Source organism: Cibotium barometz, chromosome 26 (assembly GCF_041138505.1).
Source record: "Cibotium barometz isolate CiBa-2024 chromosome 26, ASM4113850v1, whole genome shotgun sequence".
NCBI lineage: Eukaryota > Viridiplantae > Streptophyta > Polypodiopsida > Cyatheales > Cibotiaceae > Cibotium > Cibotium barometz.
In genome coordinates, this window is record NC_141071.1 from 26,405,243 (window position 1) to 26,430,824 (window position 25,582).

A 25,582-nucleotide genomic window follows, 5' to 3' on the forward strand; every position below is an offset into this window, starting at 1 on the left:
CTTCATAATGCAAGAGTAGCAAGAATTGACTCAACCAAAACACAAGCAAGGGAGCTTTGTATAGAGAAGCAAGAGGTTGGATAAGCCAAAACGCAAGGTTTGGAGGAAACCTTGCCTTTTTATGGCAAAAACCCAAGGTTTGGAGGGAACATCGGCTAGAGTGTTGTCCATCTCAACGATAGTGCTTGGTCACTGCGTAACATCTGGCTACGAGCCTTTGTAGTGGTAGTTCTCCTTCTACAACAAGTCTGGCAATTACCTTTTTGCAAAAGTGTCATCTCCTCAATGAGTGGCAACATTAGCAATAATGCAATTAGTGCACGTTGACCGAGCAAGCAACAATCTCTACACCGACATCCAAGAAACGTGACCTACAGCCACGACCTCTATCAGAGACAACAATAGAGAGCCTTACAGTAACGCAATCAGCACAAGTTAACTAAAGCAAGAAAAAGTCTCTACATTGACATCCAGCAAATGTGACCTATAAGCACAACCTCTATCAGAGCCAACAAAAGAGGGCCTTTAAACGACTCCTCTGGCATGTAGCAACATAGCGCATTAACAACATTAGGAAAATTTGTGCAAAAGGTCTGTGTTTTTTTTCCTTGCAAAAAAAAAAACCTTGAAAGTCTTTCATTTCAAAGGTTTATTTTAAAACTCTTTCTCTAAGGTTTTTTAGCCTTTGTCTCAAAGCCAAAAGATTCCAATCACCCTTGCACATCAAAGTGCAAGGTGATTTTCAATCCTTGAACCCACTCAAGAGGCCAATTTTTTTAAAAATGAATTATTTTGGCCTTGTCAAGAGAGTTGGACATTCCCCTTGTTTTTTGCAACTGGTAAGATCTCTCCTACCCCTATCAATCATGTCGAAGGAGATGGGAGTCTCAAGTGATAAGTTTGATTTGGCGAGAGTTTCCATACTTGGAAAGTTCAAGTAAAGTATATGCTCACGCTCAAAGGTTTATGGTCTTTGGTAAAAGGCAAGAAGAAGGTGGACCTTGAAGATCTGGAGGTGGTACAAGATGATAAGAGGGATCATGCCATTATTACTCTTCATATTCATAAGAAACTCATTAATCTTGTGGCAAGTATGAAATCGAAAAAGCGTCTTGGAATAAGCTTGAGAATATTTATGGAGCTTTCCAAGGCAAAGGACTCCAAGATTGCACTTAAGGTCAAGTTTTTTCGTCTTGAGATGCAAGAGGTTGCTCTGTTCGAGACTTTGTCAACAAGATGAATAACATCATGGAATAGCTTGCAAGCATTGATACCAAAGTTGAAGAACATGATACTATTTCCATGCTCTTGAAGAGCATGCCCGTGTCGTTTGATAGCCTTGGGACCACATTGAAGCACCTTCTTGATCCAACATTTGAAGATATTGTTGCAGCACTTCTTTTGAAGAAGATAAAAGAATCAAAGAAAAGGGTGGATCTACATTTATATCTGAAACTCAAGCCTTTGTTATGAAACATGATACATCTAAATCCCACTTGAAATTTACTTTTTGCAAGAAGAAGGGGCATGTTGAAGCTCAATGCTTTAATTACAAAGATGTGTGCAAGCAAAAATGAAACAAGAGTGGTGAAATGGGCCATTTTGGAAGAGATTATACCAAAGATATCACTAAGGTTGAGGGATTTTTTTTAAGTTTCTCACATGATAAGAAACTCTTCTAGTGAGGAGTGAAACACGTTTCCTAGAATTGGGAGTGAACCACATCATTCTATAACTCATCTCTTTTGTAAAATCCTATGAAATAAAGACCACCTATCTTATCTTCTATCCTATGGTTAAGTTAGAGTCTTTTTTAAACTTGTATGTCCAATGCTCACCCTCTCCCATGGTGGCATTGAGAGAGGATGTTCAAATATATGATGTACAAGATTAATGATGAGAAGAAGAGGTAATGGATGTGTAAACACAGTCAAATAAAGTGGGCATGTCGGTGAAAAAGAGATCTAGGGTTTGCCTATCCTAGCCCTTGATGAAGGCTATATATATAAAGGGCAAGAGATCCTACTTTTTGCAACAATGTGAAGGAGAAGGGTAATCCAACTTTGGAATGGTTGAAATAAAAAGTAATACAAGAATATTTCTATACATCTTGTGTCCCATCTCAAGCTATGGAGTCTCTATGATGATCTAGTAAGTTGTTTATGCGTGTTCATTATTTTATACTTTTCGCTCCTCTTTCTTTCATTGCTTTCGCTATTGCATGCTCTAGATACCTATGATTCTTAAAAATGATGGACAAGAATAAGAAGAATACCTTGGAGATAATCAACAAGATCAAACATAAGAACGAGAAGTTGGTATGAGCTCCTTTGAGAGGTATATGAAGGTATGTTTAACAAGCTAGATTCTTTACATGCACTACAAAATCTTGTGCATTTTGTGAATGTCTTGAGACAGTAGTAAAAAAAGATGATTGGACAACATGACTAATAATGTTATGAGGACATGAATAAATCTCTATGCATAGAGCTTAGCCTTATGCATAGAGCTTAAAGTATGCTTTAAGATTATGCATAAAGCTTTATGCATAGGGCTTAATGAATGACTTATGCATAGAGCTTAAAGCATTTTGCATAGATTTTAATGCACTTAGCTTGAAGCATTCATAGAGCTTAGGTAGGTAGAGTTCATTAAATGTGTTGCTAATTACTTTTTTTAATTCTATATTTTGCAGGTCTTGCACTAATCCTTTTCTTTGGCTTTAAAATAAAAAGATAAGCTCTATTTTCTTTGTAATTGTTAATGCAAGCTCTATATTTATTGCACCCTTTAGTGCCAGATTTAAGTTCATCTTAGTGCATAAAGCTTAGGATTAAGCTTCATGCATAATCTTATGCATAAAGATTATACATAAAGCCTTATGAATAGAGCTTAATGCATGATTAAATCTTATGCATAGATCTTAATGCATGCTTAAAGATTATGCAAAATCTTGTGCATACTTTAAACGTATTCATACACCCTTATTCATAGAGCTCTATGCATGCTTTAAGCTCTATGTATAAAGCTTAGAGCTTAATGCGTTAATCTAGCTTAAAGCATGCATAAAGCTTAATGCATGATTTAAGCTTATGCATAGAGCTTAATGAATTCATCTTAAAGCATGAATAGATCTTAGGCTTTATTTATGCTTAGAGCTTATGCATGCTTATTGCATTAAGCTTAAAGCATGCAATTAGCATTGTTATGTTATCTAAGCTTTAAGAATACTCGTATGTTATCTAAGCATTATGCCTTATGTTATTTCAACTTTATGTTTATTTACCTTTAGCACTCTTATCGATCTATCATAATGGGTATCTCGCATTGGCTATCCTGGATGGTGGGATGAGGGTTAGCATCATCACAAAATGTTGTTGGAAAACTGGGAGAAACCTGATCTAAAAAAAGCAGATCTAATCGTTAAAATGGCTGATGAAACATCTTCGAGGCCCATTGGAATTCTGGAGAATGTGAAATTTAAACTCTTTACGTTTCGCTACCATCATACATTTATGGTCATGGACTTCGTGCGCCAACCTAATTCATATGACAATATATTAGAGAGACCCTTCATGAGAGAATCCAAATTGGTGCATGATTGGGCCTTAGATCATGTGTATGTACGTAGGGCTTCGTAAATCTTAAAGACTGATATGAGAAAATGGAATGCACATCCCATGGCAGGGCAATTGTTTGGTAGTGATTCGGTCACAACGAAACGGACCACCTCTGTACAAATATGCCAACCCTCGGTGGAATATCCCAAAGAAGAAGAGGAAATGTAAATTATGCATCACTTCCTCCTCCGGACTTCAGTAAAAACTAGATGCATGTGTTAGCCACCATACATGTAATGCAACCCAGGGGGACCTAGTATGTGGAATCTAGAATCGTCCCCACGACCTCTATCTGTATTGTTAATTGGCAGACCATTGATGAAGCATCAAAAGATGAAATATCAAGTACAAAAGGAACCATAGCACAAGGCCGTATCAATCCTCAAGGCCTCAGATGGTGGCAAAAATAGAAATGATATATAGCCCAATGAAATGAGCTATTACAAAGAAAACCCATGAATGCCCACTAGCTGAGATGCCTTGAGGCCACTAAGGTACACGATGAGTTCTCCAAGGATTGGGGTGAGGAGTTCAGTAAGATATCGCTCGAGGGAAGACACAAGGAGAAAGTCACCCTTCAAGAGCTAGAAACACCCAAGCTTACAAAAGCTAGGTGCCAAAAATGCAATAAAGCCTTCGCAGAAGCAAAACGTGAGGCTAGAAAGATCATGGCTAAAACCAAAAGTGAAAATGAGGACAAACCAAACTTGCTCTTAGTACCTGACCACTTCAAAGCCTATAATGTTGGCAAACGGAAAGTGGTCTGATTGATGGCAACAAGGGTTAAGGAGGATGAGCTGTCCACGTCATACGATGGCCCGAAAGAAGTCAAGTGGATATTGTGGGACTAGGGGAGGAAGCTCAACCCGTATACACTGCTAAGGACTTGACTTCGACTGAAGAAGATGAGCTTGTCGCTCTCCTTAAGGAATTTAAGAACTACTTCGCGTGGAATTACAAAGAGATGAAGGGGGTACCACCTGAGGCAGTACAACATACGATTCCAATCATGGAAGGGTCGAGACCAATCAAGAAAAAAACATACTAGATGAATCCTAAGTATGCGGCTATTGTAAAGGAGGAAATAGATAAGCTGATTGATGTGGATTTCATCTATGAAATCTAATATACAGATTGATTGTCACCAATTGTGATAGTGCCAAAAAAGAACAAAAAACTAAGGGTATATGTTGATCTTAAAAAGGTCAACGCAGCCACTAGGAAAGACCATTATCCACTGCCCTCCTATACAGAACATGTTTTGGAAAGAGTGGCTTGGGAAGAAGCTTACAGCTTCTTGGATGGATTCTCCGGTTACAATCAGGTGTCCATAGCACTAGAGGACCAGCATAAGACAACTTTCAATACAATGTGGGAGACATTCGCATACAAGGTTATGCCCTTCGGCCTCACCAATGCCCGAGCAACATTTCAACGGTTGATGTGCACAACCTTCAAGGACTACTTACAGAAGTAGTTGGAAGTATTCATTGACGATTTGTGTGCACACTCTCGATGGAAAGACCATCTGGCTTGCTTGAGGAAAGTGTTCGAGCGATGTCGATTATATCGCATATCCTTGAACCCTTTAAAGTGTCAGTTTTGGATCAAACATGTTGTGATATTGGAACACATTGTCTCAAAGAACGGTATATCCACGGATGATAGCAAGGTCAAGCTAATATTGGAGCTACCACCACCCACTAATTACAAGGGTGTGCAAAGATTTATGGGCCTTGTGGGGTATTATCATCACGTCATAATTTTCTATGCTAAAATAGCCAAACCATTGTACAAGCTCCTCATTGTCTTTGAATGGAGTGAGAAATGCCAGGAAGCATATGATCAACTAAAGAAAGCATTGGCTAGCGTGCCAATTCTATGACCCCCCCATTGGAAGCTCATATTTCACATGCATATTAATGAATCAAATTTTGCTATTGGTTGTGTACTAGCCCAGCCTTGTGAGTTCAAATTGGACTATCCAGTCTGCTTTGCTAGTCATCAGCTAAATGATACGGAGGTAAACTACACCACCACAGAGAGAGGAAAGGATTGGCCATGGTTTACGTCGTCAAGAAATATCGACATTACCTCTTGGCCAACAAAATTGTATTCATCGTGGACCATCAAGTCTTTTATACCTAGAGAATAAGCCTTGCACCACGGGGAGAATCACACGATGGTTGCAATTATTGTTGGAATTCAACTTTAAAGTCATGGTAAGAAAAGTAACACAGCACGTGTTAGCCGATCATATGTCAAGAATTCCAAATGGGGAACCACCAACTGGTGTTGATGATGATCTCTCTGATGCTTGTTAGTTCAAGTTGGACATGGTACCCGAATGGAGTGAGGAAATCTCAGATTATCTAGCTTATGGTTTTCCGCACAAAATACCTTTGAACAAAAAATGTGATGGCTTATCAAGCTTGTTGCATCTTATCAACTGATTGCGTGAGAAACAATATAAGCTAGGAAAAAATAATGTGCTAAGAAGATGCGTTAGAGAAGATGAGTTCATCACGGTATTGGATGAAGCTCATTCATGGATAGCAAGCAGGCATTTTGTTGGAGAGATCACAACTCTAAAAGTGTTTCAAGCTGAACTATGGTGGCCTACGTTATTTAGAGAGGCCATAGAATTTGTCAAAAGATGCAAAGAATGTCAATGTTTCATTATCCCACAACAAAAGGACAAGATGCCGCTCACCCCTATTATTGTAAGACAACCATTCGAGAAATGGGGAGTAGATTTTGTTGGACCTATTAGTCCAGCGGCACATCCATCCCAAGCTCGATACGTGATCATGGCCACGATCTATTTCACAAAATGGACAGAAGCCAGAGCCTCAAAGAGAGCTGATGCACGAACAACATCAAAATTTTGATACGAATAAATTATCTCAAGGTTCGGCTGCCCATTAGAATTAGTTAGTGATCGCGGCTCACATTTTATTAATGAGGTGATTGATCATTTACTTGCAGAATTCTTAGTGGTCCATTGAAAATCATCACCTTATTATCCACAAGCCAATGGTCAAGCAGAGAGTACAAATAAAATTTTATGTACTATCTTGATAAAAACCTTGGAAGCAATTTGAACAGAGTGGAAACATAAGCTGACAGCAGTCCTATGAGCATATCGAACATCATATAAGGTAGCGACAGGGTACAGTCCCTTCTGTCTAGCTTATGGTATTGAAGCAGTTATGCCCATGGAATACTTAGTCCCAAGCTTAAGGATTGTCGTACAAGAACATCTGACGGAGAATGCATTAGTTGAAAGGCTAATTGACTTAGAAAATCTTGATGAGACCACGCTGATAGCATCACATGAACTCATGGTCGAAAAACTACGCAGGAAACATTGGTTGGACAAAAATCTAAAGCAAAAAGAATTGAAATGGGGAACCTTGTTCTCATGTATGGTGTAGGAAGCACTAAGATAAAGAAACTCAAAACCCGAGACCTGGGACCATTCTAAGTATCAGAGATCACATCTTAGGGATCTGTTCGATTTGAGACAATTGATGACATACAGATGGAGGGTTACATCAATGGAAGTAAATTTAAAAAATATTTTGGACAACTGACCCAAGAGATACTCTTGCAAGAACATCTCTTAAAAGAAATGAGTTGACACACCAAGAGGCAATGGCGCAACTTACACAACAACTACACGACACTTTGGAGGCTAGCTAGCCAGAGGCTCCAGCAAATCACTGAAGCTCAGGAAAGAGAAGCAACGGCCAGGCGGGCCCAAGAAGACATAACCAGAAGATTTGAGAAATTAGATGCTGCAAGGATTGTTCGAGAAAGAATAATTTCAATCCTCCTTTTCAACATTGACTCCGGCCTACAAGAGTTAGAGTGTCGGCTGGTGCTCCAAGATAGAAGTCAGTGGCCGAAGCCTAACGAGGATCTCCGCCTCCTCCTTGAGTACACCTCCGAGTTGGGTCAAGTGCCAGTAACTCCTCAAGTCCCTCCTCAAACTCTTACCTTGTATTTTATCTACACTAACACTCTCCCTACTTCAATATGACATAAATATATCTGAAGATATAGGTCTAGGAGAACTAACCCTAATTAAACAAAATACTGAAAGAGATGCTGACCCTACCATAATAATGGGAGTTTTGCAAGAAGACTCAAAATATTAACTAATCTAGAAGACATCTTCTTCTACCCTTTACATCCTATAGTGATTAACCTTCTTAGTTAGTGTCGCGTTCTCCAAAGTTTTGAAATTCTAGATAACAATGTCAAAAAATTAGACCTGTTTGTCCCAATTGACATTCCTGAGATGCCCACCAACTATGAGGTAGTAGCACATAGCTACGAATGAATTATTAGTCATGGATGGCTAGAAATATATAACACTCACCAGCATCTAGATTTATGTGAGTCTACTTTATATCATCCTTTTGGAATTCTAAAACTCTACTCTAATATCTACAAGCACTTAGAAGCCATGCTAACAAATATTCAATACAATTTTGATGCTACCCACATTGAATATTCCACTTAGAAGCCATGCTAACAAATATTCAATACAATTTTGATGCTACCCACATTGAATATTCCACTATCAATTCCGAAGAGTTTTGGGACTTACAAGAATTTATTAAGTCTCATAAGCCTAGACACCCATCCCCTAGCATAGGTCAAGGTCAAGAAGAATCATCTTCTTCATTTTCAAAATCAACTTACCCTGCTATTCTAATGTAGCTAGTAAGCTACTTAACCCTTATCCTAACACACTACCAACTAACACATCTCAAGCTGACTAGATTTTCTCAACCTTCACTCCTCCAGAGATATATTTTCCCACTAACCCTCTCGCCCCCAAGGAGATACTGGCACCTCACGCATCTCCACAACAACACTCTCAAGAGGTACGACATCCTATCCCGCAAGTTAATATTGAGGCGTTTATTGATGACACCATTTTAAAATCTTTATCAGGTGCAGAGTATGAGGGTTTTATTTGTGCTAACAATCCTCTTTTGAAGCCAAAGTTAATGTTCCAAGTCCTCATGCATATAATTCCATTTGAGCCAACTAAACGAATAATATCAAAAGCTTACTCGGAAATCACCCCAACAAAATAGCATAATGTGCCATACCCTCTCCGATCTCCATGACCTGAATTAGAAGAATTAATTCCATTGGCTAGAGAGGACACATTATGGGCAAATGTGGCAAGGCACACACAGTTGGCAAACCCCCAGTTAGCTGATCTGCTGGAAATACAGATCGTTACATTCATGATCAGGTACGGCTTCCGAAGGTGGAAGAAAGCACACCCTGTGCACACAAGAGGTGGCTACACCACCATAGACACCAATGAAGGACAACCCAAATTGGAAGACTTTGGCATACAACCAGACTGGCCGAAGGAGTACCTAGCAAATCCGGAATAGAACCAAGTCTATATGGACGCGCCACCAACACTGCGGATGGATCCTTTATATATGCCAATTAAAAGAACATGGACACCACTGGAGTTTCACGAAGCCCAAAGGCTTGACTCACATGCTTGCTACAACTTCCCAATTTTCATACCAGTAACATTTGCAAACATACACGAGCAAAAACAATAAATGCTTACATGGATACGGGCATGGCGTAGAATTCCACACCCCGTAATTGTGGCTACCGTCAGATTTTTAAAACTGGTGGTGGTGTTGATAGAACAACCCAAGGAGCCCTATGATGGGTATAAAGCAGAACACCTAAAGTTTGACATGAACCAAGGGCCATCGGACAGGGGCATCATGCTTTACTACCACCGTTTGTGGTGTCTTCCAGGCTACATGCATATAACGTTCGAAGAAATGGTGGATCCAGGATTCTAGAGATCCCACTCAACATTTTGACGCACACTCAGAAAGCTCCAATCCAAAAGAAATTTCTACCGACGAGTTCGATGACTAGGTCTTTAGACCTCGATAATAACAGGTTCTACGGATAGAACCTACATTAGGAAGGGGGGATGTTAATCTCATTTTGGATTAACAAACATGATCTTGCAATTAAGGACATTAATAAGTGTCATAAAACAGCACTATAAAAGTTCTATATTGGCCACCCAAGTCCTAGTAAGTAAGTTTTAGGCGCTCAAGTGTGAATAAGGACCAAATGTATATAAGGCATTTTCTCATAATGAAAAGACACAATCCCCTTTGTGCCATAGAGATATCTTCCTTGTGTCTTGAGAGAGATTGAGAGAGAGAATTCTAGCATTGTTCCTCTTCTATGCTTATGTGATTCATGCTTGTCTAGAAAAGTGAGAGAGAGAGTGATTGCCTTATGAGACGGTGTGAGCGACTCTATGGTGACATCAAGGAGATGGAGCTTAACAAGCGAGCTTAGAGGCCTCAAGGGACTCAAGCTCGAAGCATTGGTAAGTGCCCTACGATAACTCATCCTTTAAGTGAATGTGTTGAGTTCCCTCTTGGAGGTGTGGTAGCCCATAACACCATGTCTCCTATTCTAGCCACTTTGGAGGTGTTCCATTAGTTTATGAAACAAACTTCAAAAGTATAACATAGCACCAACTTGCATGGGAAAAATCTCCCTCTTTGCTATGATGAGGAGAATGTGGGTGATGCCTTGTGCTAGACCTAGATCACCTTAGGGCCAGCATTAGCAAGTCTCACTACATGTCACATACTCAATGAAAAACCTTTGTAACGTTACGATTTTTTAAGACAGGAGATGATCAAAGAATGCATGCCGTGATCATAGTTTTACAAAGACAAAACTACACTATCATGGTAGGAGGAGAAACTATAAAGATATTATTTGGTGAAAAGAATAATACTGTATAAAAATGCATAATTAGTACTCTAGGTTAGGAATCTCGTGGTAATATTATCATCTTATAGACAAACTTAACAAAACATACTATGGGTTAGAGGGATCAAACACATTATGGGTGAGAGGTTGCCCATAGACCACAAATAATAATGAAAGTGCTTTGGTGTCTAGACTAGTCCACGATTGGATTACTTCTCAGTGCCATTTACTATTCCTTACAAGTTTTTATCCACTAATTCCATTTGCATTTGATGCACCAAGTGTGGTACTTGGTCGCATTAAACTTATCACTTCTTCTTAAGAATGATGATTGCACACACAGAGATAAGAATGTCCTTTATAGATGGAGGACTACAATAGAACTTGATTATAAAGGTTTTAGATTTGGTCACAAAGGCTTGGATCTCACTCACATAGTGTGCACATCTAGATCATTATACTTTCACATATAAACAAAGAGAAATTCTTTTATAATAGTAGGACATTACAAAGGATCTTGTAGTTTCACAAAGGATGACCACATACAATGGTTTTTTTTCTTCACACAAAGACTATTTTCCATAATGGTTTGAGAACCCCTTATATCTTATTTTTGGGGTATTACAATAAACGTTCCTAGGAATCATTCTTTTGTAGCAATTTGGATGTTCAACATCCAAATTGCCACAAAACTTAACCTAGAGTGATATAAGTGAGGCTTTATTTGATATAGAGCAAATATAGTATCAATTCTCAAGCAAAAAAATTCTGCTTTGAATGCTTGGGAGCATGCAAACACTTCATCACTAAATGTGCAGTGGATATACCAACGAAGTAGTGGAGTTCTTCCTCCAGGAGTTCACTTAGAGAAAGGAAATGTACTTATGATAGTGAGGAGGAGTACGCATGATCAACTTTCTCAGGGAATGAGACTGACTCCAAATTATGGCATAAATTTGTACTTTTATTCAAGAAGTTTACTTTTCAAGTAATATTTTATCAAAAAATCACAAATTTTTGAGTTTATTTATCATTTTGTATCTTGTCAAATTTGTACACAGTACCTAAAATTTTATCATTTTTTGACACACTTTACTCATGAGTATAATGTTTAAAAAAAAGCCCTTAAAAAAGGTCTTTTTTAAAAAAAATCTTTGAAAGATGCCAAATGTTTTTTTTAAAGAAATATTACCTATTCTACTCACAAACGTGTTTAATATCTTTAACATATAAAATCATACGAGATTCCCACTTTGCAGCTTAGATCTTCACATAATATAGAGCTTAACTTGATTTTTTGAGAAAATTGTAAGCCGTTTGTCTATTTTCTTTAAATATTTCAAGGTCTTTAAAGTATTATAATAACTACCACTTAAAATATTCAATCTTATAGATCAAAAGAGTGGTAGATAGTGAGACATTAGTGGAATGTGGTGTTAGTCAAAATTATAAATTCAATGGTTGGATTTTTATTGATCTCTTAAAATTCTTCCAGGCTATCACAAGGCCTACAAATATTAATAATCTAACTAGTAAAATTACATTTCTGATGTAAATAATCTAAAACCTATAGAGACTAGTGTACTTGCAATGGTGCATCTATGAAAAAAAAAATCACTGTAAGTATGAAAAGATCATTTTTGAATCATTTCATCATATTTTCTATTAATTAGACTAATTTGTATTAATTTAATTTTTATTGAGTTAATTTAAGTGCATGCGTATTTTCTATTAGTTGCTTGATATTATTTGAAGTACCTTTCCCCCCCAAATTTTATCTCCATGCATTGTCCTAGTCTAGCATAAACTGAGAAAAACTGGACACCCTGATCTTGCAATAACTCTTCACATTTAGCATTTTAATCTTTTTCTCATCAATTCACCAAACGTGACGTATTATTAAAAAGCCCTTGCAAAGTAGTTCTACAACCTTTGAAAAATTTTAAGTTTACATATTCAAGTTATTCCCTCCCCACTAGAAGATATATTCCAAGGATTGTGACATCCATAACACCCACATGTGATGTATTGTTGAAAATCCCTTGAGAAAAGAGCTTTAAAACTCACTTATAGTTCAAAAAAACATCTTTTTAATAATACAAGCTCTTCTTCTTTTAGTGTCTTTTAATCTTCTACTTTCCAAAAGCTAGTTGCATCATTCCAAGCCTATAAGGTGATGTTGCGCTACTATCTTGCCACATGTGAGTACCATGTCACCATCGTCAAATCAACAGCACCACAACACTTTCTTTTCCTAAAACCTTTTCTTTTTTGCATGTTGCCTTTTTGCATATTAGCAAATTTGTTGAAGGTGGTAGATTTAGAATCTACTTTTCAAGGGCTTTCCAATAACACGTCACATGTGGGGTTTCGACGTAAGATAGTTAAAGTTCGCCTGGACCCCTTTTCTCTAAAAAAATGATGACACAGATCTTCTTACTAGAGGATCCTTTTTTAGTCCAAATTTTCCTAATACTAATTAATTAATTTATAGTGACTTTTTTAAAATGTCACTCGATTCGAAAAAAAAAACTTACATATGCATGTAACATAACATGACGAGCTTACATCTATTGGAAGGAAAAATGAGTTTTTTCAAAGTTAGTCAAAATATTGAAAAAACAATTTTTGGTCTTGTTATAGATGCTATGGTTCACATCCCTTGCTGTATGCCTCACAAATTGCCAAGATTATAGTGAGTGTTATTACCAAGAATATAGCAAGAGAAATAACATTGATTACCTTACCTTCTTTCTATTTAGGCTCTCAAACTAATAAAAGAAAATCAATATTGATTCAAGTTCACTCATATGGATGATTGTTAATTCCTCAAGTGATTATTAAACATATAATCTTTCCATTTTTCTGAAAGATGAGAAATATAGACTTTAATCCAATTAGTTAACAGAAGAGAGAGTTGTGTGGAAGTGCCTCAAGCACAAGATTACAACTAAAAGAGTAAGTTTTCTAAAAGCAATGTCATAGTTTTTGTACACATATTTGAATTTTCAATAGAGACGTGACATAGCTGGGGATATGAGGTATACACTTGTCTCCACTTAATTCATAATCTTTTCTAGGCCTCCTCATTCACCTATAGCATATATTTTAATCACTAGGAAGAGATTATTTCATATTTGAGATGTGGAGAAATCCCTATGATAATGAACTTGGTAAGTATTTATCATAACAAAGGAAATTTTCCTAGTAAAGCACAAAAACTATCATCAAGCAAGAAAGAAAAGCATATTGGTCCCACTAAATGTCTTTGAACATTCAAGTGTCATATTTCCTTTTTTGAAAATGTGGAAGAAGAACATTTTATTTAACATTAGAATGTTGCTATGGAAACATTTTAGGTTATTAACCTTATAGTACACCCATGTGAAGGAAGTTAGACATATTACCTTGTAGGTTCTTGAAAGCCAAAAATGTGACACCTTTTTAAAAAAATGGAAATATAACTCTTTATTTATGATAGGATGTGAGAATGTTTTCAGGTACTCACATGAAAAGCCTACCCTTTATTAAGAATAGGATGTCAAAAACTTTTAATGTACTCATATGCGAAGAGACTGTACCAAAATGTTTACCATGCTACTGAACCTGAATCGGCCAGTGTCTTGTCCTTGTACAACTGATTTATGAACTCAATTGATGAGTTAAATAAAGTATACAAGCTCAAAAATCCCGTTGGCCCAAGCATTGCTAATGTAGATTTATGCCTTGTTTTGGATTAACAAATTGATCACTCAAATCGAAGGTGAAGGCGATTCGTATGGACATTTGTGGGTTGTAGCATTGACCTAATAATGCTTACCCATTGCCCTCGTCCTTTCATTCTATTGCCTCCCGGATTATGAGTTTTGAAACCTGGATAGTGATTACATTCTGACGATGACATGTGTGTATTCCCTAAGGATGTTTCAAGTGGATTATGTGTGTGTTCCCTGCTTCTAGAACATGTAATACTCCACGTGGTAGAAACTACCTTTGATACATATAAGACTCATTCAATATGGATTCGAGGTTGTGACCACACTGTTGATGCATATGTGATAGTTTTGGAATCATAGCCTAGTCATTATTTATGCATCGAGACTTTTGTGAGGGAGAGAGCCTAACACCGTAGTTCTCTCTCTCTCTCTCTCTCTCTTCTTTATAGAGGTTTCTACTGCATTAGTTCTGTCACACACTCAACTCTAGGAATTCAATCAAATTTCAATTATTGATCCTAACAATGCTAGAGGTAGTTCCTACTATTATCCTAATCATATAATCTTCACATGTTATTGTCCATGGTATCATATATTAATCTTTAAATCTAGGTTTATTGTGGGAGACTTATAACCAAAAATCCATGAGAGAAAGGAGAATGAGAAGGTTGTGTCAGACTGGACATGCATTACAAGGCATATAAGCAGAAAGTGAGGAAGATCTTGAGGGGCTTTTTTTGGGTACATTTGTTCTATCCCACACATTGAACTCTGTATTTCATTTGAATTCCAAGTATCGGCCACTATAATGCCTCCTACTCTTACCCTAATCATGCAATTCAATTAAGTTTTAATTTTCAATTTTGAGCCATAATATCTCCACACACTCCACATAGCTGCTATTGTACTTCAATTTTTGGCCATGATATCTCTATGGACTCCACACACTCCACTTAGGTTCTAAGTAATGTGCTCTCAACTTTAAGAGTTCAACCTTTCATTGAAGAAAGTAATACTTGGTTACCTCGAGAACACCAAGAAATATAGACTCACATATATAAGGTTGTTGAAAAGGTTTAATTGTAAACTTATTTCTATAAAAGCCCAAATAGAAGCATCAATATTATCCTTGGATTTTCCTACTCCCTTAGTTTGTCTCATGTGTTGCTCCTTCAATCTGTCTCGTGTTGTTGTATTTGGTTATGGTGGTGTGTGTTGCAGTGAATCCAAGAAAACCTAAACCAAGGCCAATAGAAAGTTGGAGAGATTACAATCACTTGCACCCATGAGATCAACTCCTTTGAGTTGACTTCTCCACCACGTGCTCCCCTCAATGGCATAAGCATCTCCTCCAACTTGCCAAATACATGTTCTTTTCCCATGCTTATATTTCATCCTTTTTAGTAATTTTGGTGGTTATTGTAAGTGCATCCGCTCCTTCACATCCTACAAAGAAAGCATTTAGTATCTTTTTTTCTCTTCTTTTATACATCATTAAAATTGATTTTTACTAAAAGTTATTTGTATTATCTTGTTTTGTTTTTTTAGGTGTCTCTTTTTTATGCATAAGAGGCCATGCTTCTTCTTATAATCACCCATCTCCATGTTCACATCTATATGCTTTCCAATCCTTCCATACACACATGGATGGATGGAAAAGCATGGAGGTATATGTAGAGAAACGAGTTTTTGATGACATGAGGCCTTATGATAACCTCTTTTCATTTCAAAACAACCTCACTGTATGGCAAGAGTTCACTACTTATCATATTTACTATATCTCTCTTCTTTTTTCTACAACTTACAAAGTGCAACATAAGATTATATCCTCATCTCCCTTATTGCATGGCCTCCTCAAGCGCAATATTATTTTTTAATCTATTTTTATTTTAGCTTATCAATAGATATATATGCTCTTATGAGAATGTACTTTTGAATAGATATCTATGACCTTATGCATAAAAGCTACTCTATGCATATACATACATGTCATGCATAAGATCTTTCATATTATAAAAGGTTATATATAGATGTCTTCTTCTTATTATTCTTGTAACTAATAACTTTTTTTAAGCATGTAGGGTCCTATTGAAACTTCAAATACACTTCTTCTCTAATTGAAGCTTGTGTAAGACTCATTATGAGGTAGAAGCCTACTCCTCTTATCCCTTACTCATATCTTTATGGCCTTCTTACATGCATTGAGATTTTTTTAAGTATTTTTTTTAAATCTCGGGGTTTCACTATATGTAAACTCTTTATATCACGTGCGTTCAAGGCCTAATTTAAAAACCCCTTATCTCTAAATTTTTCATGAATAAAATACACCCTTTTTCTATTCAATCTGTAATATCCCCTTTAAATGGTACCCTTTTGTATGTAAAAAATGTGTTAAAAAAAGATTTTAAAAATTCTTTTTGTTGAACCCGCGTACTAATCTTACATATTTATGAGTGACACCCCGAGTCATTTACATACCATAAGATTTTTACATAAGAGCTTATGAAAAGAGATAATGACTAGATCCCTTTATATAATGCTTATGCATATTATTCCATGCCATATGTAAGAGCTTATGCATAGAGCTCTATGCTATCTTGCATAGAGATTAATCCATAAGCTTATGAGTTCCATGCATGAAAGCTCTATGCATAACCTGATAAGCTTAACCTCAGATGTCACCAGCCTGGACATTTCCCAGTATGAAAGGAGTCTAGTGGACTCTAGGATGTCTAAATATTTGGAAAGTACAAGCTTTGGGAATGGGGGATTATCCTAGAATACAAAAGACCTCCTAAAATTTAGGAGAGTTGTTATTTTTGACCCGACTCCGATGGAAATTCTGTTCGCGTCATTACATCTGGAATTGAGCAGATACCAAGAGTTGGTAAAGTGCCTATGACAGAATGTCTACGAGTTGGAATATTTTTAGAGATAAAGTTTTTGGAAGGACCCATCTCTTAGATTGGGACATGTGGCAAGAAAGTGGACCAAAGTGAGACAAGTGGCCTGACACTTGTTAGAAAGTGTGGCTCTCCACTTGTCATTGTAGCCTTTTCTTGCCATTTTAGCTCATTGGAGACCCAAATCTATAAATTCTCTCTTCATTAATAGAGGATCTCTCACTGCAAACTAGCCTCTACCACCATTGAAGGCTGCCCTAATGATGGCTACTCTCTCTCTCTCTCTCTCTTGAAGGCTGCCCATGAAGAATACCGGCTATTCGGGACTATTTTGGAGACTTTCATCATGAAGAAATACTGAAGGCAAGGGTATTTAATCATTTATTATGATTTCTAGCCATTGTACTTGTTGTAGGAGCCCTTGTATCGTCTATACCAACTTCTGTACTTGCTGTATAACCCATTGTATCGACTGTACCAACTTCTGTACTTGTTGTACTAGCCACTGTACCTACTGTACTAGTCACTATACATGCTCTACCAACATTTGTACTTGCTATACTTGCTGTACCAGCCACCGTATCGATTGTACCAACCATTGTACCTATTGTACCAACCACTGTACCCACTATACTAGCCATTGTACATGCTGTACCAGCTGAATAGAGAGTTGTACTTGCTGTACCAACTCTATTGCATGAAGACCCATGGTTTTTGGGAAAGAATCAGTACGCACACGGAGGTATATGGATTATATTGTTGGCTTTGCATTTCTATAGCCTATGTTCCGGCTTGGTTGCCTCGTGCTGGGCTGTGTTATGGCATTTGTATATGGATAATCCAGCATCTCCCGTGGGGAGAGTAAGGCCCTCAAATCTCGTACATGATATTATTCTCCTTGGGTAATAAAATACTCCAAGGGGGGGAGGGGGTCGGCCCATTCCGGCCTCTATGCGGTGTCACACGTGCAAGCTTCATTTTCAGCATATGTGGATGTTTTTGTCCAGCTTTTATGTTTAAATGTTTTAATATGCATTGATGGTATCAACAAGTGTGTCAAAGGCCCTAGTTCCCCGGGCAGCCGCGCGAGTTACATCAGAAGCTTATGAACTCTACACATGATATCTAATCCATTATAAATCCTATGTATAAGACCTTTGACGCTCTTTTGTTCTATTTTTTATGTGTAGGAAACTAGCGATACGGAATGACTCAAGGATGGAAAGAGTAATCTTGAAGCTCTGTATAGGAAATTGGTTATTCTTACAAATTTTGAAGAAGCTTTTAAAAATTAGCCTAAAATTCATGTTGTGAAACACGATACGACATACTCCAATAAATTCTTTCCAAAAAAAACTTTCTACAATAAGCTATTATATATTTTTAATTAGTTTTTTGACAAAAAAAAATCATTCTTTATTAGCAATAAAAAGTCTCCATATAACCCTAAATGTTTTCCTTACGTTTCGATCAAAATACTGAGGATTTTCTCTCATAATTTTATTTGGGCTCTTCACTTTCTGGACTTTCCAATTTCTTTGTTAGTTCCCTTGAGAAATCCCTCAATATACGAGCTCAATCCTTATAGTGCTTATTCCTTGTCTTGTCTTGTGATAATATTATATTACCTTACAAAACTATTGTTTGTGTGTACGTGTGTCGTAGTGATTTTTGAAAAATATATATTTGCCAAAATAAAACATGTTGACTTTCCACTTTATTTGTTAGATCCCTCAAGAAATTCCTCAATATATGAGGTCAATACCTTCATTAGGAAAAAATTGGACTCACTTTTGGGCCTTTTAAGCTCTTTGAGATTCTAGGGAATATTCCATAAGAACCAATGAGGGTGAGACTTCCGTTTACAGAACTTTTGAGGTTACTTTTTTGTGGGGAGGCCATAACTTGAGCATAAAAACTCCAAATTTGTTGAAGATTGGTGCGTTAGAATTCTCTCATCAAGATCTTTCCAATGATATGTTACATGATATAGTTTTGAGGTAATATGGATAGAGTTATCCACGATCCCCCTTTTCGTAATAGAATGATGACTTGGCATTTCTTAGAGGGCCCAAAAATGAGTCCACATTTTCCTTGATGATAGACCTTATTCCTTGTCTTCTCTTGTGACAATATTATATTACCTTATGGTGTTTTTTTTTGTGTATGTGTCGTAGTTTTGTTTTTTTTTAATATGTATTTTTCAAAAGAAAACATGTGAAACTAGAACGAAACATTTTAAAACACAAAAGAAACCATCAAAAATATTTTTAGCACAACTTATATATATATATGTCTTCTGTTAAAACCCTCTATATGTTTTTAAATGAGTCCTATTTTATGTCTCTTTTTGCTCCCAATAGCTCTTTGATTGTATTTCCAAGTTTTTTCAAACATCTCTTCTACTTATAGATTACATGTATTACATTTTTTTCGCTTTTATATTGTTACGTAAGCTCTCTCTCTCTCTCTCTCTCTCTCTCTCTCTCTCTCTCTCACACACACACACACACACGTACATCTACCTAGGTGCTACTTTTATCCCCCCCTCCCCCCCTTCACTATGAGACCGTGGATCTAACATTTCAAGCAGATAGCGATTTATTATATGTTACGATTAGAATTTTTGTTACGATTTATAAATTTTTTAATTATTTTGAGTTTTGGTTTTTTTTTTTGTTTTGTAGGCTCCTCTTCCCTCTCTTCTCCCTCATTCTCTCACTTGCACACAAGTAAGAGTATCCTATGTGTTAGGGCTAGTTTTGTTTTGAGTTGTACAATTATTTTTAAGTTTTTGAGCTTTTGGGCGTTTAAAAGTTTTACATAAGCTAATGTTTTCTTGGTTATTTTGGTTGGTTCGTTATTTCTAGGTTGTCTTTATTTAAGCTTAGAAGCAAGAAAGCTCTCCACAGCAAGCAAGCTCTCTTTGTGTAAGCCACACACCATATTTTCATTACATGCACTCCTAAGTGTTGTGGGAGCATTTACTTTTTTTATTTTATACACTATTGGTTTTATACTCTATCCAAGCTCTCTTTATGTATACATAGATTAACGAGCATTATTTATGCATGCATAAAGCTTGCATAGTGTATGCATGCATAAAGCATGCATAATGAAGGCATGCATAGAGTAGGCATTTTATTTGGATTATACTTTATGAATTAGTCTTGATGCATTGTCTCTTTATGCATACACAGAGTATGCCTCACAGCCTTATGCATAAGGCTTATGCATAGAGAGTGTATACTCTCTTTATGCATATATAGAGTATAGAGACTCTATGCATGCATAGAGCAGAGAGATTAGAGCATCCATAATGCATGCATTGAGCTTGCATACTCTATGCTCTATGCATACTCCATGGATACTCTATCCATACTCTAGTGCATGCATAAAGCTTACATTCTTTCCTTCATTCTCCCCCTTGCAAGCAGCTAAGATTCGTACGTGATGCATGCATAGAGCATAGAGCATAGAGCATTCATAATGCATGCATAGAGATTGCATACTCTATTCTCTACACATACTCTAATGTGTGCATAAAGCTTGCATTCTTTCCCTGATTCTCTCCCTTGCAAGTAGGTAAGAGTCGTCCATGTGTTAGGGTTAGGTTTTTTTTGTTTTACCAAAAAAAGTATCTTTTAAGTTTATAATAGAGAGCTTGCATACTCTATGCATTCATAAAGTATGCATACTCTATGCGTGCATAGAGTTTTCATGCTCTATGCATGCATAGAGGCAAAAGTGAATTATTATGCATACTTTAGTTATTTGTATATTCTGCATAAGATGGGCCTTATGAAATAAAATTATGCATAGTATTTATACTAAATCTATTCTATAAATGTTATGTTTTTAAATTAAAGTGAGGTTTTTAATTGTTTTTTAGTAATATTTAACCCTACTTTAGGATTTGTTTACTTGAACGTTTTTTTCTCTTCTTATATAGAGATGTGTATATAATCTAATTCATTGTGTATTTATCCATTTTTTTATTTATGAAGTTATTTGTAGGGTGCCCCCAATAAACCGACCAGCTCATCAAGGCATTAACTCCTCTTTACTTGAAGTAAGAGTAATCACAATCTCCTCATTCTTTATTTATGTTCATCCTTATGTAACACCCTTTCATGATTGGGAGTATTTTTAAATTTGGATGGTTACATAGAGCTTCTAATGCATGCATTAGAGCTCTTATGCATGCATGCCCAATAGATATATCCATTTTTCTTGTTTTTTTATTTTCTTTTTTTGAAGGTGTTCCTTCAAAGAGATCATGCTATCACTCTCTTTCCCTAAGACTAACATCACCACCTTTTTATTTTTGATATTAATTTCCTATCCTTGGATAGTTGGGAGTTTGTTTTCCCAAGTTCACTCGCATTATGAATAGAGAGATCTTATGCACGCATCTAGTATGCAAAAAAAAAATCTTTTGCATAAGAGATATTGCACATTAGAGCCCTATCTCTTGCAAAGAGAAACCTCAAAATCTTGCATAAAGAGGTCTCTATATGCATGCATGGATAAATAGCTCTTTTATGCATGCATGCATGAACAACTAACTCTCTTATGTTACATGCATGCATAAGAGAAATCTTTATTCATGCAATCCTAGATTTCACCATGCAAAAGAGATATCTCTATAAATAGATATGAGATTTCTTGATGCATGCATGCATGCATAGAGAGCTCTTATGTATGAAAAGAGTGTTGCTATAAATTCATATTCATGCACATGCATAGAGATCTCTTATGCATGCATCAGAAAGCTCTGATGGATTAGATAAATCTTTTGTATTAGAGAGCTCTTATGCATGCATTAGAGTTTACATGCATAACATAGATCTTATATTGCATGCATAATCTTGCTAATGCATAAGATTTATTTATGTATGCATTGCATTAGAGTTTATATGCCTCTAACTAGAGTATATATATGCATTTTAATATGATGGTTTTTTTAACCATGAACACCACAATAATAATGTATGACTTAATCTTCTACAATGAAAAATTATGAGTCCGGTAGCCATGAAGAGAATGAAGAGAACAAAGATGAGGATGTGCCAAGAAATGGTGATAATGACGAGCTATGCCTAGGCTAGCAACATCATTTATGTATTCCTATTTTAGATATAAAAATGAAACTTCTTTACTCTATCTTTACCAATCAATCTATTATAGTTTACCTTTGGGTATTTTTTGATTTATGTAAATACCATTTTGTTCGCATGCTTTCAATTAGTCTTTGAAAATTTTGACTAATATTTGTATATTTTGCTACTCCCAAGTTGAAGACTATATTAAGTATTTGAATTTTATACATAAAACTTTAAATAAAGGTAGGGAGATTTCTTCTAATTTGTCCCAAATTTCTTTTCTCCCCCTAAATGTCGGCATAAGAATTATACATCAACACTTATATTGACACTTATATAGATGCTTATATTGATGAAAAGAAACACTTATTTGAACACTTTTACCAATGCTTAGAACAAGGCACTTTTTTTTTCAAAATAATGTTGGTACATGTGGTGTTAGAAATAAGCACAACTACAAAATATTTTTAATGCCTAGGCGACATTCAAATGGGACTTGAGAAAGGTATGCATGCTTGTAAATTTTCACACCAAACTATTTCACAAAGAATATGTAGTAAGAGTCATTAAGATATTCACTTAGTACACAATAATGTTGTGGATCCTATGCTCACCTCTTTAGGTGGCTCACATTATTTTTTCACCCTCATTGACAACTATCCTAGGTTTATATAGACCTTGTGTATGAAAGAAAAAGGATATGCAATTTATATTTTCAAACAATTTTTGGCATTGGTGAAAAATCAAATTTGAAGAAGATTGGAAACTCTCAACACATAAACATAGGGGTGAAATATGTATTAAATACCATGAAGCTCTTTTATATAGAGAGATATAAAGCATCTATTTAGTGTCATACACTACTCCAAAGAATAGAGTGGTTCAACATATTAACGATACTATTGTAATTCTTATGAAAATGACTAGATCCATGGTAAAGGCAAAGGTCTAAAAACTACTTTTAGGACTCATATAATTCTAACTATTGCACATATTTCAAATAGGTATATCCTACAAAGGTCTTGAACGATTAAACTCCTTACCAATCATGGTGTGGCACATAGACAAGTGTGGACTATTTCAAAATCTGGGATGCCATGCATATAGTTACATGATGTACAATCCTAAAACTAAAAATATTTTTACTAGCTACAATGTTATGTTTGAAAATTTTGGTTTGCATATGGAAGTTGATTCTTCATAGAATCCTTTTCCAAAAAAAATTGTGCATAAGAAACATCTGTTGCAACCATCACATGGAGATACACTAAAAAGTAGTTTGAAAAGTAGTATCTTGTGTATTTAGGAATAAAGTCTACTATGAAGACTGTACATGGGATCTTAGTGTATCTTGTGCATTTAGGAATAAAGTCTATTATGAAGACTATACATGGGATCTTGTTAATACGCCTCTAGGAGTTAATGCGATTTAGTACAAAAAAAATAAATTAGAAAGAAGTACAAAGCAAAGGGTTTTATTGACAATTTCACAACAAGAATACTCGCTAATGAGTATTCAAAATAGGGTACCAGTTTCGAAGAGATCTTTGCCTCTGTAACTAGAATGACTACTATCAAATCAAGTTCATTGTTTCTTTTGGCTACCGTGTTAGGATAAGATTGCATCAAGTTTCCGTGTTTGGATGAAGATCGCATCAAAATGATGCTAAGACAACTTTCTTAAATAGGGATCTTATGAAAGATGTCTACATTGAGGAACCACGTACCGATATTTGATGTATATAATCACGTCAAAAGAGGAAAGTGTACTGACTAGACAAAGCTTTATATGGTCTTAAGTAAGAACTTCGCCATGGTATCAAAAGATACATGCAAATATCTACGGTCATGGCTTCATAAACAGTCTCTTAGAGCCAACCTTATAGGTCTTAATAGAAGGTTTAAATTTGGTACTTCAATTTATGTATGTCAATGGTATTATACTTGCAAGTAACAAGTAACAATGAAAAGAAGGTTAGAGAAGTGAAGGTACAGTATATGTCAATGATTTGTATGTAAACTTTTATAGGTAAGAAAAGAAGAAGGCTACAACAGTGCGAGGCTGATTTGCAACCCACATTTTCTATAAGTGATTTGAGATTACTACAGTTTTGTTTAGGCATTGAATTTTCGCAGAACAATGATCAATATGTGAAAGAGATATTACCGAAATTTAACATGTACAATTGGAAGCCCTCCCGGATACTAGGCCGAGAAAGCAATTTTATCGAAGCCCTCCCGGATACTAGACCGAGAAAGCAATTTTTTTAAGCGGACATGGTATGCCACAGGCATATGTCAATCCCACCTTAGGAAAAGCAAAGGCTACCAAAATCGCACCTTAGGAAAAGCAAAGGTTGCCAAAGTCGTAGGATGTGTTAAGTCAAAAGTTGAAGTTTAAGATTTAGTGTTTTGAGGTAAATCCCTCGTGCCTCTCAATTCATGGACGGCACTTGTTCTACACCACGTCGACAGAAATTGGAGGAAGTCACTGATGTGAGCAAAGACGATACTGAAAGAGGTGTCACCGACACAAGTAGAGAAGGGGGGAGAGAGAAAGATAACATGGGGGGGCGGCAAGACATAGAAGGAAAAGGTTTAGTGGGATGCAACCCAAGACATTGATAACTCCAAGACAGCTTCGGTTGAATACATAACAAAAAAATCCTTACTCGATCATATGGTATAATTATAGTGTTTTTTTGAGAGTAGAAGAAGCAGGTTCAGATCCGGGTAGCATAAACAAATTGTTTACTTTAAAAGAGTGCTAGCATTTTATCTGAATTAGCCTTGAGCTCTCCATTTCCTAGTATTCAATCCTCTATGGTTACTGAAAGTGAGCCAAACGTAAATTTTGACGTATAGACTAAGGTGTTATGAACCTTAAAGAATAGAAACTGGGATAGATTTTGACGTACAAACTAAGGTGTTATGAGCCTTAAATAATAGAAACTGGGATAGATTTTGACGTACAAACTAAGGTGTTATGAGCCTTAAATAATAGAAAGGTAAAAATAGAGTACCTCTTCCAGCATGACGACGAGTCTCCTTCGCTTCAGTTCGAGTTGGGTCCGGTCCAGCTGGAGCTGATGCATCGAGTTGTGACTATCTAGTTGCAAATGCTCCAAATTCGGCACTGAGTCATGCGTAGACTTTTGCAGCGCCTGCAAGGGGCTACCCACAACTCCCGCGTTGATGAAGCTAATGTCATGATTAACATTAATGCTCATGCTATTTGCAAGGCCACCTCCCAAATCAGATCCGGAGGCCTGATTGGTGTAGATTGGGTTGCTCTTGGAGCTTGCAGCTACGACATTGCTACGCTCCATCTTGCACACGTCGTCAAGAAGCTGCTGAGCTGGTTTGAGGTACATGGAATTTTGGAGATTGCATAATGATTCAGCTCCTGCAGGAAAGCACATGCAGCAGCTACA

General features: G+C 36.4%; 1 protein-coding gene across 5 annotated transcripts in view; it reads right to left on the reverse strand.

Moving 5' to 3' along the window:
* Positions 1–25,582, reverse strand: part of LOC147623821 (uncharacterized) — a 43,211-nt gene that overhangs the window by 14,644 nt on the left and 2,985 nt on the right. For all 5 annotated transcript variants that reach the window (XM_086820459.1, XM_086820458.1, XM_086820454.1 and 2 more), the window contains exon 3: positions 25,172–25,554. In XM_086820459.1, coding sequence (XP_086676585.1) covers positions 25,172–25,554 — 383 coding nt within the window. The remainder of the gene's footprint in view (positions 1–25,171; positions 25,555–25,582) is intronic.